Source organism: Ranitomeya imitator, chromosome 2 (genome assembly GCF_032444005.1).
Source record: "Ranitomeya imitator isolate aRanImi1 chromosome 2, aRanImi1.pri, whole genome shotgun sequence".
Taxonomy (NCBI): Eukaryota; Metazoa; Chordata; class Amphibia; order Anura; family Dendrobatidae; genus Ranitomeya; species Ranitomeya imitator.
The window spans coordinates 56,187,904-56,206,926 of record NC_091283.1 but is presented as its reverse complement, the minus strand read 5'-3'; the positions used below and the strand labels follow the sequence as shown (position 1 = coordinate 56,206,926).

At 40.4% G+C, this 19,023-nt stretch overlaps 1 protein-coding gene across 1 annotated transcript in view; it reads right to left on the bottom strand.

Annotated features, from left to right (window-relative positions):
• The window catches only part of PPP1R14A (protein phosphatase 1 regulatory inhibitor subunit 14A), a 52,617-nt gene that overhangs the window by 19,584 nt on the left and 14,010 nt on the right, over positions 1–19,023 (bottom strand). Inside the window, exons 2-3 of the mRNA XM_069746788.1 lie at positions 14,346–14,426; positions 7,507–7,539 (exon numbers count right to left, since the gene is read on the bottom strand). Coding sequence (XP_069602889.1) covers positions 7,507–7,539; positions 14,346–14,426 — 114 coding nt within the window. The remainder of the gene's footprint in view (positions 1–7,506; positions 7,540–14,345; positions 14,427–19,023) is intronic.

Sequence of the window (19,023 nt, the reverse complement as noted above, 5' to 3'; positions counted from 1 at the left end):
GCGTTTCCGTGCAGTTTTTCCGCAGCATGGGCACAGCGATTTTTGTTTCCCGTAGGTTTACATTGAACTGTAAACTCATGGGAAACTGCTGCGGATCCGCAGCGTTTTCCGCAGCGTGTGCACATACCTTTAGAATTAGGCTATGTGCACACGGTGCGGATTTGGCAGCGGATTCGCAGCAGTGTTCCATCAGGTTTACAGTACCATGTAAACATATGGAAACCAAATCCGCTGTGCCCATGGTGCAGAAAATACCACGCGGAAACGCTGCGTTGTATTTTCCGCAGCATGTCAATTCTTTGTGCGGATTCCGCAGCGTTTTACACCTGTTCCTCAATAGGAATCCGCAGGTGAAATCCGCACAAAAAACACTGGAAATCCGGGGAAAATCCGCAGGTAAAACGCAGTGCCTTTTACCCGCGGATTTTTCAAAAATGGTGCGAAAATATCTCACACGAATCCGCAACGTGGGAACATAGCCTTAGGGTTAGGGTTGGAATTAGGGTTGTGGTTATGGTTAGGGGTGTGTTGGGGTTAGGGTTGTGGTTAGGGGTGTGTTGCGGTTAGGGTTGTGTTTAGGGTTATGGCTACAGTTGGGATTAGGGTTAGGGGTGTGTTGGGGTTAGTGTTGGAGGTAGAATTGAGGGGTTACCACTGTTTAGGCACATCAGGGGTCTCCAAACGCAACATGGCGCCACCATTGATTCCAGCCAATCTCGTATTCAAAAAGTCAAATGGTGCTCCCTCACTTCCGAGCCCTGACGTGTGCCCAAACAGTGGTTTACCCCCACATATGGGGTACCAGCATACTCAGGACAAACTGCGCAACAATTACTGGGGTCCAATTTCTCATGTTACCCTTGTGAATCAAAAAAAATGCTTGCTAAAACATAATTTTTGAGGAAAGAAAAATGATTTTTTATTTTCACGGCTCTGCGTTGTAAACGTCTGTGAAGCACTTGGGGGTTCAAAGTGCTCACCACATATCTAGATAAGTTCCTTGGGGGGTCTAATTTCTAAAATGGGGTCACTTGTGGGGGTTTCTACTGTTTAGGCACACCAGGGGCTCTGCAAACGCAACGTGACACCCGCAGACCATTCCATCAAAGTCTGCATTTCAAAAGTCACTACTTCCCTTCTGAGCCCCGACGTGTGCCCAAACAGTGGTTTACCCCCACTCATGGGGTATCAGCGTACTCAGGAGAAACTGGACAACAACTTTTGGGGTCCAATTTCTCCTGTAACCCTTGGGAAAATAAAAAATTCTGGGCTAAATAATTATTTTTGAGGAAAGAAAACGTATTTATTATTTTCACGGCTCTGCATTATAAACTTCTATGAAGCACTTGGGGGTTCAAAGTGCTCACCACACATCTAGATAAGTTCCTTTCGGGGTCTAGTTTCCAAAATGGGGTCACTTGTGGGGGGTTTCTACTGTTTAGGCACATCAGGGGCTCTGCAAACGCAACGTGACGCCCGCAGAGCATTCCATCAAAGTCTGCATTTCAAAACGTCACTACTTCAATTCCAAGCCCCGGCATGTGCCCAAACAGTAGTTTACCCCCACATATGGGGTATCACCATACTCAGGAGAAACTGGACAACAAATATTGGGGTCAAATTTCTCCTGTTACCCTTGGGAAAATTAAAAAATTCTGGGCTAAATAATTATTTTTATGGAAAGAAAACGTATTTATTATTTTCACGGCTCTGCATTATAAACTTCTATGAAGCACTTGGGGGTTCAAAGTGCTCACCACACATCTAGATAAGTTCCTTTGGGGGTCTAGTTTCCAAAATGGGGTCACTTGTGGGGGGTTTCTACTGTTAAGCCACATCAGGGGCTCTGCAAACGCAACGTGACGCCCACAGAGCATTCCATCAAAGTCTGCATTTCAAAACGTCACTACTTCACTTCCGAGCCCCGGCATGTGCCCAAACAGTGATTTACCCCCACATATGGGGTATCAGCGTACTCAGGAGAAACTGGACAACAACTTTTGGGGTCAAATTTCTCCTGTTACCCTTGGGAAAATAAAAAATTGCAGGCTAAAAGATCATTTTTGAGAAAATAATTTTTTTTTTTATTTTTATGGCTCTGCGTTATAAACTTCTGTGAAGCACTTGGGGGTTCAAAGTCCTCACCACACATCTAGATTAGTTCCCTTGGGGGTCTAGTTTCCAAAATGGTGTCATTTTTGGGGGATCTCCAATGTTTAGGCACACAGGGGCTCTCCAAACGTGACATGGTGTCCGCTAATGATTGGAGCTAATTTTCCATTTAAAAAGCCAAATGGCGTGCCATCCCTTCCGAGCCCTGCCGTGCACCCAAACAGTGGTTTACCCCCACATATTGGGTATCTGTGTACTCAGGACAAACAGGACAACAATATTTGGGGTCCAATTTCTCCTATTATCCTTGGCAAAATAGGAAATTCCAGGCTAAAAAATCATTTTTGAGGAAAGAAAAATTATTTTTTATTTTCATGGCTCTGCGTTATAAACTTCTGTGAAGCACCTGGGGGTTTAAAGTGCTCAATATGCATCTAGATAAGTTCCTTGGGGGGTCTAGTTTCCAAAATGGGGTCACTTGTGGGGGAGCTCCAATGTTTAGGCACACAGGGGCTCTCCAAACGCGACATGGTGTCCGCTAACAATTGGAGCTAATTTTCCATTCAAAAAGTCAAATGGCGCGCCTTCCCTTCCGAGCCCTGCCGAGTGCCCAAACAGTGGTTTACCCCCACATATGAGGTATCGACGTACTCGGGAGAAATTGCCCAACAAATTTTATGATCCATTTTACCCTACTGCCCATGTGAAAATGAAAAAATTGAGGCGAAAAGAATTTTTTTGTGAAAAAAAAGTACTTTTTCATTTTTACAGATCAATTTGTGAAGCACCTGAGGGTTTAAAGTGCTCACTAGGCATCTAAATAAGTTCCTTGGGGGGTCTAGTTTCCAAAATGGGGTCACTTGTGGGGGAGCGCCAATGTTTAGGCACACAGGAGCTCTCCAAACGCGACATGGTGTCCGCTAACGATGGAAATAATTTTTCATTCAAAAAGTCAAATGGCGCTCCTTCCCTTCCGAGCCTTACCATGTGCCCAAACAGTGGTTTACCCCCACATGTGAGGTATTGGTGTACTCAGGAGAAATTGCCCAACACATTTTAGGATCCATTTTATTCTGTTGCCCATGTGAAAATGAAAAAATTGAGGCTAAAATAATTTTTTTGTGAAAAAAAAGTACTTTTTCATTTTTACGGATTAATTTGTGAAGCACCTGGGGGTTCAAAGTGCTCACTATGCATCTAGATAAGTTCCTTGGGGCGTCTAGTTTCCAAAATGGGGTCACTTGTGGGGGAGCTCCAATTTTTAGGCACACGGGGGCTCTCCAAACGTGACATGGTGTCCGCTAAAGAGTGGAGCCAATTTTTGATTCAAAAAGTCAAATGGCGCTCCTTCCCTTCCAAGCCCTGCCGTGCGCCCAAACAGTGGTTTACCCCCACATATGAGGTATCAGCGTACTCAGGACAAATTGGACAACAACTTTCGTGGTTCAGTTTCTCCTTTTACCATTGGGAAAATAAAAAAATTGTTGCTAAAAGATAATTTTTGTGACTAAAAAGTTAAATGTTAATTTTTTCCTTCCATGTTGCTTCTGCTGCTGTGAAGCACCTGAAGGGTTAATAAACTTCTTGAATGTGGTTTTGAGTACCTTGAGGGGTGCAGTTTTTAGAATGGTGTCACTTTTGGGTATTTTCAGCCATATAGACCCCTCAAACTGACTTCAAATGTGAGGTGGTCCCTAAAAAAAATGGTTTTGTAAATTTCGTTGTAAAAATGACAAATCGCTGGTCAAATTTTAACCCTTATAACTTCCTAACAAAAAAAAATTTTGTTTCCAAAATTGTGCTGATGTAAAGTAAACATGTGGAAAATGTTATTTATTAACTATTTTGTGTCACATATCTCTCTGGTTTAACAGAATAAAAATTCAAAATGTGAAAATTGCGAAATTTTCTAAATTTTCGCCAAATTTCCGTTTTTATCACAAATAAACGCAGAATTTATTGACCTAAATTTACCACTAACATGAAGCCCAATATGTCACGAAAAAACAATCTCAGAACCGCTAGGATCCGTTGAAGCGTTCCTGAGTTATTACCTCATAAAGGGACACTGGTCAGAATTGCAAAAAACGGCAAGGTCTTTAAGGTCAAAATAGGCTGGGTCATGAAGGGGTTAATGCACCCCATGATCCTGTTTGCCTTGGCAGCTGCTGCCTGGCACTGGCTGCTCCAGGTAAGTTTATCATTAACTAGGATCCCCAAGTCCTTCTCCCTGTCAGATTTACCCAGTGGTTTCCCGTTCAGTGTGTAATGGTGATATTGATTCCTTCTTCCCATGTGTATAACCTTACATTTATCATTGTTAAACCTCATCTGCCACCTTTCAGCCCAAGTTTCCAACTTATCCAGATCCATCTGTAGCAGAATACTATCTTCTCTTGTATTAACTGCTTTACATAGTTTTGTATCATCTGCAAATATCGATATTTTACTGTGTAAACCTTCTACCAGATCATTAATGAATATGTTGAAGAGAACAGGTCCCAATACTGACCCCTGCGGTACCCCACTGGTCACAGCGACCCAGTTAGAGACTATACCATTTATAACCACCCTCTGCTTTCTATCACTAAGCCAGTTACTAACCCATTTACACACATTTTCCCCCAGACCAAGCATTCTCATTTTGTGTACCAACCTCTTGTGCGGCACGGTATCAAACGCTTTGGAAAAATCGAGATATACCACGTCCAATGACTCACCGTGGTCCAGCCTATAGCTTACCTCTTCATAAAAACTGATTGGTTTGACAGGAGCGATTTCTCATAAACCCATGCTGATATGGAGTTAAACAGTTTTTCTTATTGAGATAATCCAGAATAACATCCCTCAGAAACCCTTCAGATATTTTACCAACAATAGAGGTTAGACTTACTGGCCTATAATTTCCAGGTTCACTTTTAGAGCCCTTTTTGAATATTGGCACCACATTTGCTATGCGCCAGTCCTGCGGAACAGACCCTGTCGCTATAGAGTCCCTAAAAATAAGAAATAATGGTTTATCTATTACATTACTTAGTTCTCTTAGTACTCGTGGGTGTATGCCATCCGGACCCGGAGATTTATCTATTTTAATCTTATTTAGCCGGTTCCGCACCTCTTCTTGGGTTAGATTGGTGACCCTTAATATAGGGTTTTCATTGTTTCTTGGGATTTCACCTAGCATTTCATTTTCCACCGTGAATACCGTGGAGAAGAAGGTGTTTAATATGTTAGCTTTTTCCTCGTCATCTACAACCATTCTTTCCTCACTATTTTTTAAGGGGCCTACATTTTCAGTTTTTATTCTTTTACTATTGATATAGTTGAAGAACAGTTTGGGATTAGTTTTACTCTCCTTAGCAATGTGCTTCTCTGTTTCCTTTTTGGCAGCTTTAATTGGTTTTTTAGATAAAGTATTTTTCTCCCTATAGTTTTTTAGAGCTTCAATGGTGCCATCCTGCTTTAGTAGTGCAAATGCTTTCTTTTTACTGTTAATTGCCTGTCTTACTTCTTTGTTTAGCCACATTTGGTTTTTCCTATTTCTAGTCCTTTTATTCCCACAAGGTATAAACCGCTTACAGTGCCTATTTAGGATGTTCTTAAACATTTCCCATTTATTATCTGTATTCTTATTTCTGAGGATATTGTCCCAGTCTACCAGATTAAGGGCATCTCTAAGCTGTTCAAACTTTGCCTTCCTAAAGTTCAGTGTTTTTGTGACTCCCTGACAAGTCCCCCTAGTGAAAGACAGGTGAAACTGTACAATATTGTGGTCGCTATTTCCTAGATGCCCAACCACCTGCAGATTTGTTATTCTGATGGCAATAGCTGATGGCAAGAATATTACCATGACCCATATGTGGACAGAGCCAAATCTAAAATCTGCCAACATTTATGCACCTTAGATAACTGAGAACAAAGGATCAGACATGTTGAAATCCAACATGCCTGATCCCTTTTTTTTAATTTCGTGACATCTGATATTGGGAGAGAGTCAGGACACCAACATACACAATGGATGGTGGATCAGTCCCACAAAAATTAGGAGATATGTCTGACATTTTATCTTGTACATATGGCCACTGTGTCGATATGCATGGCTGTCTTGAAGAAACATTAAACCTAATCATAAATGAAGAACATTAACAAGAAATCTAGTTTATTGTTAGTCTTCAACATTTTCTGCATTCCCGCTGATTGACTCCATATTCAAATGTGGAATTAGCAAAGTTCAGGGCTTAGTTAAAGGGGTTAAACGGGACTTAACAATGTGTTAACTACCTGCCTGATGTGCAGGGTGACGATCTCTGCTGGTCACCGACTGTTCCTGCCAGCGATTCAGAGGTTTCTGTGGATATCATGTCGACAGGGCAGCGGCTTCTTTTCTGCTTTGCTCTGTTAAGAGGCGTGACAGGCAATGTCATGCTGATTGACAACTAGCTCTCCACTGCCTAACTGCGAGGAGCTGGCTGTCAATCAGCATGACGTAAGCAGTCATGCCTCATCAACGGAGCAATCTGGAATAAAAAGAACTGCTCTGCTGTCGTGGAGCAGCTGAATGTCCAGCAGTATTTATTCTACAGAGGTTGCAGCCAGTCGTCTTATAGGCAGACACAGGATAGGGAAGAGGAGGAGAGTTGATTTCTTTTATATTTTTGCTTTATACCTGCATTTTGAATACTCTTTCTCTGTTTCAGAGAAATGGAATTATTGTGGAAGCAAACTAAGGAAGAAGGACCCCGTTGACTATAATGGGGACCACTTGGTTTATATTTGTTTAACAGAACAAAAAGTTCATAGACTTTTTATCAGCTGGAAGATGTCAAATCTATTTATATATCCGATTACTATTCACTTCTTATAGGGTATGTGCTCATTTTGTTTTTTTATTGTGTTTTGTCTGTGAAATGGCCACAGTGCGAACATGTTCTTACACATTACACTTATACCAACTAACGGTGCGGCTCATTTCTTTTGTTTTGCTGTAGTTTCTTGTATTTTGTACAAACAGTGTTGCGACCCCTTCTCTGAGCTAGGCATTTCATCTATATGACTCCCGAGTCCCCATAAATAGCTGGTTCAACAGTTGGGTAAATGCTCATTTTCTGTATTTTTTTCTTGCGTTTTATATTAAAGTTGGCCTAAACCACCAATTTTGGTGATATTGACCATCCATCTAATATGTATAAATGCCTCGTGACTCTCCTGAAACATGATTTAGCCAGACAGATAATCAAGAACCAGCGTTCCTGCAATTGCCGTCCCTTATTATCAGCTCGTCTAAATGGACTTTTAATAAATAAAATTATAAAGCAATCAACATAAACTATTGAATATATGAGAACAAAACACAACAATGCATTAAAACACAATATAGGCTTATACTATACATACCTCTGTGTTGTTAGTACAAGAACCGAGGATGACCTGGAAACAAGCACAAAATCACATAAATCTGATAGTTAGCTACTGTGTGATTTTCAAAAAAATTAGCAAATATTTGACCACATGATGGAATAATCAACCCGATATAAAAATAAATAAAACCCTCAAAGCAGAACAAGCTATTTATATAATGTGATTTCTAGAAGGAATTTTTAAACTTGTGAATACAGAAGTCCCAGCCGAGCCCTGTGTATATGGCGATCTTCCCCGAGACTCTTACCCCTCCTCCAACTTATCAGCTGTATGTGGGAAAGCATTTACCCCGGACCACATCAAAGATGGGACTCTTTCCCTGGAAGTCCCAGCACTGACATTCACAGATTACATTTATTAGCGAAAAGTTAATCTACATCTCCCAGAAGTTTGAAGTGGTCGCGAGTTCTCTACTGGAAACCGCATTAAAGTCAGAGATAATATACACAAAGTAAATACTGAAATGTTGGCGTCTACGGAAAGGAAAAATTTGGATAATGAACAGAAGAAAAACAAGGACAAATATTTCCCTATCACCAAATGACTGTATAGTAGAAGATAAATGGAATAATTGCCAAGGACCACTTTTTCCTAGTTGTCCCCAAAAAACAGAACCATTATATCAACTTGCGAATAGATCTTGTAAGGTTTTATATCCCTGTACCAAAAAGGAGTTGTCGGCTACAATTTCTACCTAATGGGGCCAAAAAATACTTGTTACTCATTTCCTTGCCGGAGGTTGATGCCAGCCACCCACCATGATTGCCGTAGTGAGTGCGGAGGTGCATGAGGTGAAATGTTTTTTTTTCTTGAACCATCGTGGACCATTAAGTAGGAATTGTGAAATAGGCCATAAACATAAGCGTTATGTAACAGGAATACCACGACAGAGAGGAACCAGAAGAGTGTGTCATATGGTTTCGCGTACTTCTGCACTGGTTGGAAGTACTTCACCATCTTATTAAACGGTCCAGGTTAAGGGTTAATCTATTCAGTTGAAGCTCCTGGATCTTTCCTACTTGGACTGTCTCACCTGTTCAGTGTTGGCCACTTTCATTTGTTATATATGGTTGCGTCTGGCACCTATCGATTGCCAGTGTTAGTCCTTACTGCCTGGTTCTGGAGTTTGAGATGGAGGTGTAGGTCGTGGTTGGAGGTGGTGTTTGGAGATTGTTCAGAAGATTGTTGCTTGGAGTTTTGTCTGTGTGTACATCCTCATCCTCTCCTATTTGGTTTCTCCTTCCTTAACCTCCTTTGTGTCTCACTCTTTTTATCGGTGTGTGTATTTTGTATGGTTGGTGTTTTCATTTATCCCTGTCCGTCTTCTTTCATTTGTCTGGTTAGTGTGTTCCTATACACATCAGCTTCCCACTAACCTGGGTGGGGGAGGGGACAGATAGAGGTTGATATAGGAGCATAGCAAGACATGAGGACCTTACTTCTGCACCTTCAGGAGCAATCCGGGAGACAGGGATAGACTAGGGAACCCCTAGTCTTTGGGACACAACACCATCGTGACACTTTATATGAGTGATCCAACCATCAACATGCCAGACTACACTGTCAAGTAATGAGCTTTCACAAATGTGCTAATGATTACCCACTTCTGCACCATCAGAGGAGCACAATGGCTGGATCCAGCAAGCTAGTTTCGGAGCAGCGCTTGCAAGCTCCATAGAAATAAGGTTACAAGAAAGCGCTCCTCATCTAGGAGAGTCTCTGATACTGCCGATGCCGTACCCTAGGCAGTAAGCTATAACTCTAAAAAACCCCTCTGTTCCTTAAAGCAGGGATGATTTTAGAATATTACAATTCTGTAGCATAGGAAATCGTAAATATCCCTATAAATGTTTGATAGCTGCTGGGTAAAAAGCGGATTGTACACTGATGACAAGTGAAAAAAAACTGTCTCACTCTCCTGGATGAGAATGGGACAGATTTTTTTAAACACAAGTGTGAGCGAACCTTTAAGGGGATGTTCACTTAGATTTTTTTTTAATGGGATTTGGAGAAGATTTAGCAAAAATCTACATAAAAAAACTTTAAAAACTCTTGGAATAAACTCGATATTGATATCAATGAGAAAATACACTACTGTGCACATGATGCTGATTTTTCTATGCGGCTTTTTTTTCAGTGTGCAGCAACATGTCAATTCTTGAGGCCTTTATTATATAGGCACTGTGGCTGTATATGGCGGAGATATTTGAGTATAATATTGCAATGTTACGTGGTAAATGTGTGCTATTATATAGTACTGAAAATGAACGCCAACTCCATCCTCTCCAGGTCATAAAGAATGGATCTTTTTATGACACTCTTGTTTTACTGCATTACATTTTAGAAAACCCTGCCATCACTCGATTAAAACATCAAGTTTTATTCGTTATTGATTAACAGCATATACATAACGGCTACGACGCCTAATCTGTCGGCTCTTACTCATTTTGTGCAATGTGATTTATTGCCAATTGTCGTGTTGTAATTGGAAATGGCCGGGATAGGAGTAAGATCTCTCTGTGGCTCGAAATGCCGGAGCGCCATTACTATTATATGTATGGTTTTAATCACTAATAAATAAAACCTGAAGCTTTAATGGAGCCATTCCCATCCACCATTCCACAATGTATTTTGCAGTTTTGCAGTGAAAAAAAGCTTTTATTCATGTATTCATGCTTCCCAGGGATACAAAGGCACCGAAGGTCACCCCTGGAGACGCCTGTAAGATGTGAGCTGGCTCCGCTTCTTCCCCTATAAATTGGTAGCAACTTATACATCATACAGATAGAACTGTTAAGAAACTGTATCATTAATTTATGGAGTAATGTGAGTTTTGGTGGCATATAGGTTAGAGTATGTTTTGTGCAATTACTCATACAGCAAAAAGAAACTGTGTAATCCCCATTTCGTGCTTAAAGGCTTAACTCAGCCAGCAATCTACTGTGTTTTTGCAAGTTAAGTTACTGTGAGCTGCCTTGTCAGTGCCTAGTTACAGTTGTGCTCAAAAGTTTATATGCCCCAGCAGAATTTTTGCTTTCTTGGCCTTTTTTCAGAGAATATGAATGAGAACACCAAAACTTTTTCTCCACTCATGGTTAGTGGTTGGGTGAAGCCATTTATCGTCAAACTACTGTGTTTGATAACCCAAAACATCCAAGTGGCCCTGATCAAAAGTTCACATACCCTGGTGATTTTGACCTGATAACATGCAGGGAAGTTGACACAAATGGGTTTGAATGGCTACTAAAGGTAACATCTTCACCTGTGACCTGTTTGCTTGTAATGAGTGTGTGTGCATAAAAGCTGAGTGAGTTTCTGGGATCCAGACAGACTCTTGCATCTTTCATCCAGCCACTGACATTTCTGGATTGTGAGTCATGGGAAAGCAAAATTGTCAATGGATCTATGGGAAAAGGTAGCTGCCAAGGCAAACAGGATCATGGGGTGCATTAAAAGAGGTCTGGATACACATGATGAGAGCATTATACTGCCTCTGTACAAATCCCTAGTTAGACCGCACATGGAGTACTGTGTCCAGTTTTGGGCACCGGTGCTCAGGAAGGATATAATGGAACTAGAGAGAGTACAAAGGAGGGCAACAAAATTAATAAAGAGGATGGGAGAACTACAATACCCAGATAGATTAGCGAAATTAGGATTATTTAGTTTAGAAAAAAGACGACTGAGGGGCGATCTAATAACCATGTATAAGTATATAAGGGGACAATACAAATATCTCGCTGAGGATCTGTTTATACCAAGGAAGGTGACGGGCACAAGGGGGCATTCTTTGCGTCTGGAGGAGAGAAGGTTTTTCCACCAACATAGAAGAGGATTCTTTACTGTTAGGGCGGTGAGAATCTGGAATTGCTTGCCTGAGGAGGTGGTGATGGCGAACTCAGTCGAGGGGTTCAAGAGAGGCCTGGATGTCTTCCTGGAGCAGAACAATATTGTATCATACAATTAGGTTCTGTAGAAGGACGTAGATCTGGGGATTTATTATGATGGAATATAGGCTGAACTGGATGGACAAATGTCTTTTTTCGGCCTTACTAACTATGTTACTATGTTACTATGTATGTTAATTGTATAAAACAGGAAAGGGATACAAAAAAGATATCCAAGGAATTGATAATGCCAGTCAGGAGCGTTCAAACTGTGATTAACAAATAGAAAATCAGGAGCTCTGGGAAAACAAAACCACGGTCAGGTAGACCAACAAAAATGTCATCCACAACTGCCAGGAAAATTGTTTGGGACGCAAAGAAAAACCCACAAATAACATCAGCTAAAATACTGGACTCTCTGAAAACTAGCGGTGTGGCTGTTTCAAGATGTACAATAAGGAGGCACTTGAAGAAAAATGGGCTGAATGGTCGAGTTGCCAAAAGAAAGCCATTACTGCGCAAATGCCACAAAGTATCTCGCCTACAATACACAAAACAGCACAGAGACAAGCCTCAAAACTTCTGAAACAAGGTAATTTGGAGTGATGAGACCAAAATTGAACTTTTTGGCCACAACCATAAACGTTAAACTTGGAGAGAGGTCACCAAGGCCTATGATGAAAAGAACACCATTCGTATTGTAAAGCACAGAGGTGGATCACTGATGTTTTGGGGATGTGTGAGCTACAAAGGCACAGGAAACTTGGTCAAAGTTGAAGGAAAGATGAATGCAACACGTTATCAGCAAATACTTGAGGCAAATTTGCAATCATCAGCCCGGAAGCTGCACATGGAACGTACTTAGACATTCCAACATGACAACGATCCAAAACACCCAAGGCCAAGTCGACCTGTCATTGGCTACAGCAGAACAAAGTGAAGGTTCTGGAGTGGCCATCTCAGTCTCCTGACCTCAATATCATTGAGCCACTCTGGGGAGATCTCAAGCGCGCAGTTTATGCTAGACACCCCAGGAATTTACAGGAACTGGAGGCTTTTTGCCAAGAAGAGTGGGCAGCTTTACCATCTGAGAAAATAAAGAACCTCATCCACAACTACCACAAAATACTTCAAGCTGTCATTGATCTTAGAGGGGGCAATACATGGTATTAAGAAATGGGGTATGTGAACTTTTGATTAGGGCAATTTTGATGTTTTGAGTTGTCATTATGATTTAAAAAGAGAAAACACAGTAGAATGACAATAAATGGCTTCACCCAACCACAAAAAAGGCCCAGAAATTAAAAATTCTGCCGGGGTATGTACTCTTTTGAGCACAACTGTATATGCCTATAGACAGCAACCACAAAGCTTATGTGCCTACAGACTGTTTCCAACAAGTATCTGTGCTAATAGACTGTAACCAACAAGTATCTGTGCTACAGACTATAACCAACAAGTATCTGTGCTAATAGACTGTAACCAACAAGTATCTGTGCTAATAGACTATAACCAACAAGTATCTGTGCTAATAGACTATAACCAATAAGTATCTGTGCTGATAGACTGTAACCACGAAGAATCTGTGCTAATAAACTATAACCAACAAGTATCTGTGCTATAGACTATAGCCAACAAGTGTCTGTGTTAATAGACTGTAAACAAGAAGTATTTGTGCTAATAGACTGTAACCAACAAGTATCTGTGCTAATAGAGTGTAACCACCAAGCATCTGTGCTAATACACTGTAACCAGCAAGTATCTGTACTAATAGACTGTAATCAGCAAGTATCTGTGCTAATAGACTGTAACCAACAAGTATCTGTGCTAATAGAGTGTAACCACCAAGCATCTGTGCTAATACACTGTAACCAGCAAGTATCTGTACTAATAGACTGTAATCAGCAAGTATCTGTACTAATAGACTGTAATCAGCAAGTATCTGTGCTAATAGACTGTAACCAACAAGTATCTGTGCTAATTGACTATAATCAACAAGTATCTGTACTAGTAGACTGTAAACAGGAAGTATCTGTACTAGTAGACTATAACCAACAAATATCTGTGCTAATAAACTGTAACCACAAGTATCTGTTCTAATATACTGTCACTACCAAGCATTTCCAGCAATACACAACAACCATAAAGCTTCTGTGCTAATACATGGACACCAACAAGTATCTGTGCTAATATATTGTAGTCAACAAGTATCTGTACTAATATACTGTAACCGACAAGTGTGTGTGCTAATAGACTTTTACAAGCCAGCATGTCATCCTATAGACTGTAACTAGCAAGCATCTGTTCCAATAGAGAGTAACCAGTAATCATATTTTCCAATAAACTGTAACTTCCAAGCATCTGTGACGATACACTATAACCAACAATCATCTGTTCAATTATAAATTGTAACCAGAAAGCATCTCAGACAATGTACTGTAACCATCAAGCATCCGTGCTAATAAACTGTAACTAACAAGTATCTGTTCCAATATATTTTAACCAAAAAGCATCTGTGTCAATGTGTTGCAACCTAACCTATTAACACTCAGCACTATACATACTGGAGCTTCCTTCCGGGCTTACATCACTGAGGACAACCACCTCCATGATACATATCCCCCATCAATGATGTGTTCGGCTGCATGATACACTAGGTAACATTGGCCTGGGCAATAGAAGTAGGATCCAAAAATGTTGCCTTGCCCTTTGGCACGTCTTGTCTATATTTTGTCCTGGACACAATGAGAATGGTTTAATATGACTCCTGTGCAAAAAGGTTATAGTGTGTTCCTTATTTTGGGGTAATTGCTTAAATATAAGATGTATTAGTATATCATTTTTTCCATGGTCAGGTATACACAATATCAGTGAAAGAACAAAACCATCCAGAAAACAAACTCAGGGGTAATACAGAATTCTCCTCACCTGCAAGCTGCTCCTTCTCTGCTCATCTGTATCTAGGTCCAGAAGATCATCGATATTCACTTCATCGGGCATGTCCATTTCCTACAAGACAGAGAAACATAACATTTTGAGAAAGGGGTTAAAGGCGATAGTTCTGACATGGCTTTCAGCCAGGTCTTCCTTGTGATCACATGTGAATGGAGGAAGCTATAGAGGAAATGGAAGGTGCATATACTGTGCGTCTCAAGGACGGCTTCTGGGTCTCTGAGGGGCCACGAAGACCACTAATAGGGCTATTAGTCAGTAATTGCAGAAGGACTGTGTTCCTGGAAGAAGCCAGAACCACTAGAGGAGGAGGTTGGCCAGAAGACTGAAGTATCTCTCAGGAGACAATGAGAGGTTAGAAAAATGACCACACAGGGAAGAGGGAGACACCTACATTGGGAGGCAATGAGTGCGAGCCAGGGCCCATTTTATATAGGAGATGGGAGTGACTAAAAGTGCACAGCTGAGAGCCTTAATGCAGGAAAGCATACAGGAGCTCTCAACTGAGCAGACTAACCCCTGTACTGCTTTAAAAAAATGGTTTAATTTAAAGGTGAAGTGCTTCTAAACAGAGGAGAAATACGACAATGCGTCTTCTGGCTCCTGTCTGTCGAGGTAAACCCATGAGACTATACTACATTTTAATTGGAGGTATGGGCTAATATTATTATTATTTCACTAACTACATACTAGGATCGGATCTTAGAGATGGCAATATCCCACTAAGTAAAAAAAGGTGGACAAAGACACATATAATAATTAACTCTTAAAATGCAACTGGTACCATGAAAAGAGGAAACTAACTCTGTAAAAAACTATGACATGACCTCTCGTTAGGAACTACACGGTCAGTGGCACCATATGGTCAGGCAGTTATACCAAGGTTTATGTTATAACTGCATTATAAAGGATCATTTATGTACAGCTGTTATAGGAGCGGGTCCAGCATTTTATGGTAGGGGAAGTGAATGTTGTATGAGGCTTTGTCGATGCCTTCCCCTTTCGATCAGTATGGTGGCTCAGTGGTTAGCATGGTTGCCCAATATAGAGTAGATTAAATAGGGCATAACCTGACAATTTCAGCCGGACTGGCTCACCGTTTAAGCTAGCCATATACAGCTGTAGGTAAAACTCTCCTGTGCCTATGGACAACACATGAAGGCTTGGCCCTGTATGTTCACTGGGTTTTGTGTGGATTTCCTTCAGGCTCTCCAGTTTCCACCCACACTCCACAAACATCTGGACGGGTAAATTGACTTCCTATGAAATTAGCCCTATGTGCTGGAGGGAAATGAATAGTGATAACTAAGCTCAGTTCCAGGCACTTAGTGCCGACCATTGTAAGAACATCACTATCTACAATACACGCGTAAGACATCTACGGTTTTCCAAAATGTTCTGATGCAAAAATAAGGGTTTTTATTGTTGTATTTCAGACACAGTATTGAGATTCTTTTATGGTTCAGACATTGTGGCTCATCTCAAACCTACATCACCTGTACGGTGAAACAAAAAAAAGAGTATTGAAAAATGGCTGCAGCTGAGGATACTGGTGAGGTCTGCTACGATGGACATCACTGTGCTACTCATCTCCCCTGAATCCAGTGCAAGGCGCTGCATCCTCCACCTGCCTCAGCCGGATTCCTCTGCTATTATACCAGTTGGGTCGCCATTTGATGCCACATGTTGAGGCCTTATAGGGCAGTTGAGGTATTTTGTGTCCATAGGCTACTTCTGCTCTAGGATCTCATGACAAATCCAGCTCTGCTATTCAGTTCTATATCACTGCGTAACTCTTCTACACATCACTGTGACTTCTCTGCTACCTATACTGGACTCTGTGACAAACTCAGCTCTGCTATTCAGTGCTACATCGCCATGTAACTATTCTAAATATCACTGTGCCAGCACTGCAAGCTATACTGGACTCTGTGACAAACCCAGCGCTGCTATTCAGTGCTACATTGCTGCGTAACTCTTCTACATATCACTGTGACTTCTCTGCTACATATACTGGACTCTGTGACAAACCCAGCTCTGCTATTCAGTGCTACATCGCTGCGTAACTCTTCTACATATCACTGTGACTTTTCTGCTACCTATACTGGACCCTGTGACAAACCCAGCTCTGCTATTCAGTGCTACATCGCTGCGTAACTCTTCTACATATCACTGTGACTTTTCTGCTACCTATACTGGACTCTGTGACAAACCAAGCTCTGCTATTCAGTGCTACATCGCTGCGTAATTCTTCTACATATCACTGTGACTTCTTTGCTATCTATACTGGGCTCTGTGACAAACCCATCTGTGCTATTCAGTTCTACATCGCTGCATAACTCTTCCACATTTCACTGACTTCTTTGCTACCTATACTGGGCTCCATGACAAACCCAGCTCTGCTATTCAGTGCTACATCACTCCATAACTCTGTGCCAGCTCTTAGAGCTATACTTAAATCTGTCACAAACCCAGGTCTGCTATATCACTGAGCAATTCTATTATACCTATTAGCCAGCTCTGTCTTGGACTCTGTGACTGAGCCAGCTCTGTTTCATTGTTAGGTAATGCTGCCTTACTGCTGAGTCAGCTGTATTTTGGACTTTGTTACAAACTCAGCTCTGCTATACTGCTAAATTTCCTTTGCTATACCAGTATAATATATAAATACTGTCCTAAACTGAACACACACAATTAAGGAACACAATTGCCGCCATCGTCATACATCGAGCAGTACACGGATCAATAAGTCAGTGAAGTCAAGCAGACACTACGACTTTAGCAGAACTCCAGCACGGATTTACTACATAACCGATTGGTTTTGTAAGAAAACACTAGTGAAGGTGACAAATTATAGAAATAACTCATATTTACTACATGCTACTCACAGTCGCTGCACATTGATGGATTAAAAATAAGGAAATCACAAAAAGTAATTCAACATCACAAAATAATATCCTGTGCTCAAAAAAGTCCCAAATTGATATCTGTCAAAAATGGCATTTTGTGTCACAATAGGGATTTCTGTCATTATATGCTATGTTTAGGATCAGGCAAATAAAGCACTAACTAGACACAGCGCCCTACATTAACTTGTGGCTGTCAGTGGTACTGCAGCTCAACATCATTTACTTGACGTAGACAGGGTTTTGACTTGCGAACAATGAAAGCAATAGTGTCTACGGAATGAAAGTGGTCAGGGCCAAAGTTACCCCATCATTTACAGAATAAAGGATTGCAAAAATTCCAATACACTGCAATACAGAAGTATTGCTGTGCATTGTACCTTCAATCACAAAATCATGTCCTTTAGGGGGCTAAAAATATCTTACAAAATATTTTTTAGAAAAAAAATCTCCCCTGCCTTTTCTAGTTTAAATATGACTGGTAGAATTGAGAATTGCTGTTTTTTAGCACCCACACCTTATAAAAAAAAAAAAAATAATTATCAATAAGTCATCTGTATCTGAAAATTGTGTCCATAAAAAAGTGCTAACACTGGTGTAAGTGTAATTGTAATAAAAACTAATATTGAAAACTCGTATATATCCCAAAATGGCAACAACATAAAGGCTCTAAAGAACAGATGTAAAAAAAAAAAAAAAAAAAATACATTTATTAAATATCAATAAAAGGAATAATAAATAAATGAATAATAGTTATTATACATATAATAAATAATGTAATAAAGAAATAAAATATATTTATTAAATCTGTGTAAATAATAAAATGCTTTCTCGGAAGAAAACTATAAAAAAAAAATATGGGTCTCAGAATAGGGTGACACAAATCAAATTTTCTTTTACGTTTTTTTTATTTTTTAAAAGCTGTAATAAAAAACAAAAAAAAAACAATATAATTTTAGTATGGCTGTAATTGTACTGACCTGCAGAATAAAGTTAACGTGTCATTTTTACCCTGCAGTGGACATCACAAAAATGGAATTTGAGCAACAATGTAGGAATTGCAAGGTTTTTTTTTTTTTTTTCATTCTACTGCACAAATAATTTTTCAACTAATTTATATTATATGGTAAATTAAATGACGGCATTAAATCTAAAATTCATTTTTCCCAAAACAAGGTTCATAAGGCTTATGTGGATAGAAACAAAAAAAAGATCATTGCTCTTGGAAGAAGGGGAAGAAAAAATTAAAGTGAACATATAAAAAGAACAGACAGTGGCAAATGGTTAACATCGATAACCTAGAGGCCGCATTGTCAAGACTGACCCCGTAGCCTACAAACAGAACGGCGTCAATACAAATCTGAATATTATACAGTAATATATAATATTCTAGAACGAATGGATGAGACTGAGGGTGAATAGATTAAATACAGAATCGCCCTGCGCGGGTCACTTTGCCGCACCATAGATAACAAAGATGGACCCAGCTGCCCAATTAGCAGATAACGAGCCGATGCCCCCTGAGAATGGAGGTGACACTCAGAGAGGGGGATGCGCTCCTCTAGGGACACTGATTAATGTCACATACACAGAATGTCCATCCATGCTCATGGGAAGATGAACGATAGACATCCCCGAGAAGCTGTTCAGACTACATGAATAATTTATACATGTGCCTGCATGAATACGTTATACAGAAGGAATGGAGAGTCAATACCCACCACAGGGCAATGTGCCAGGTCTACAAC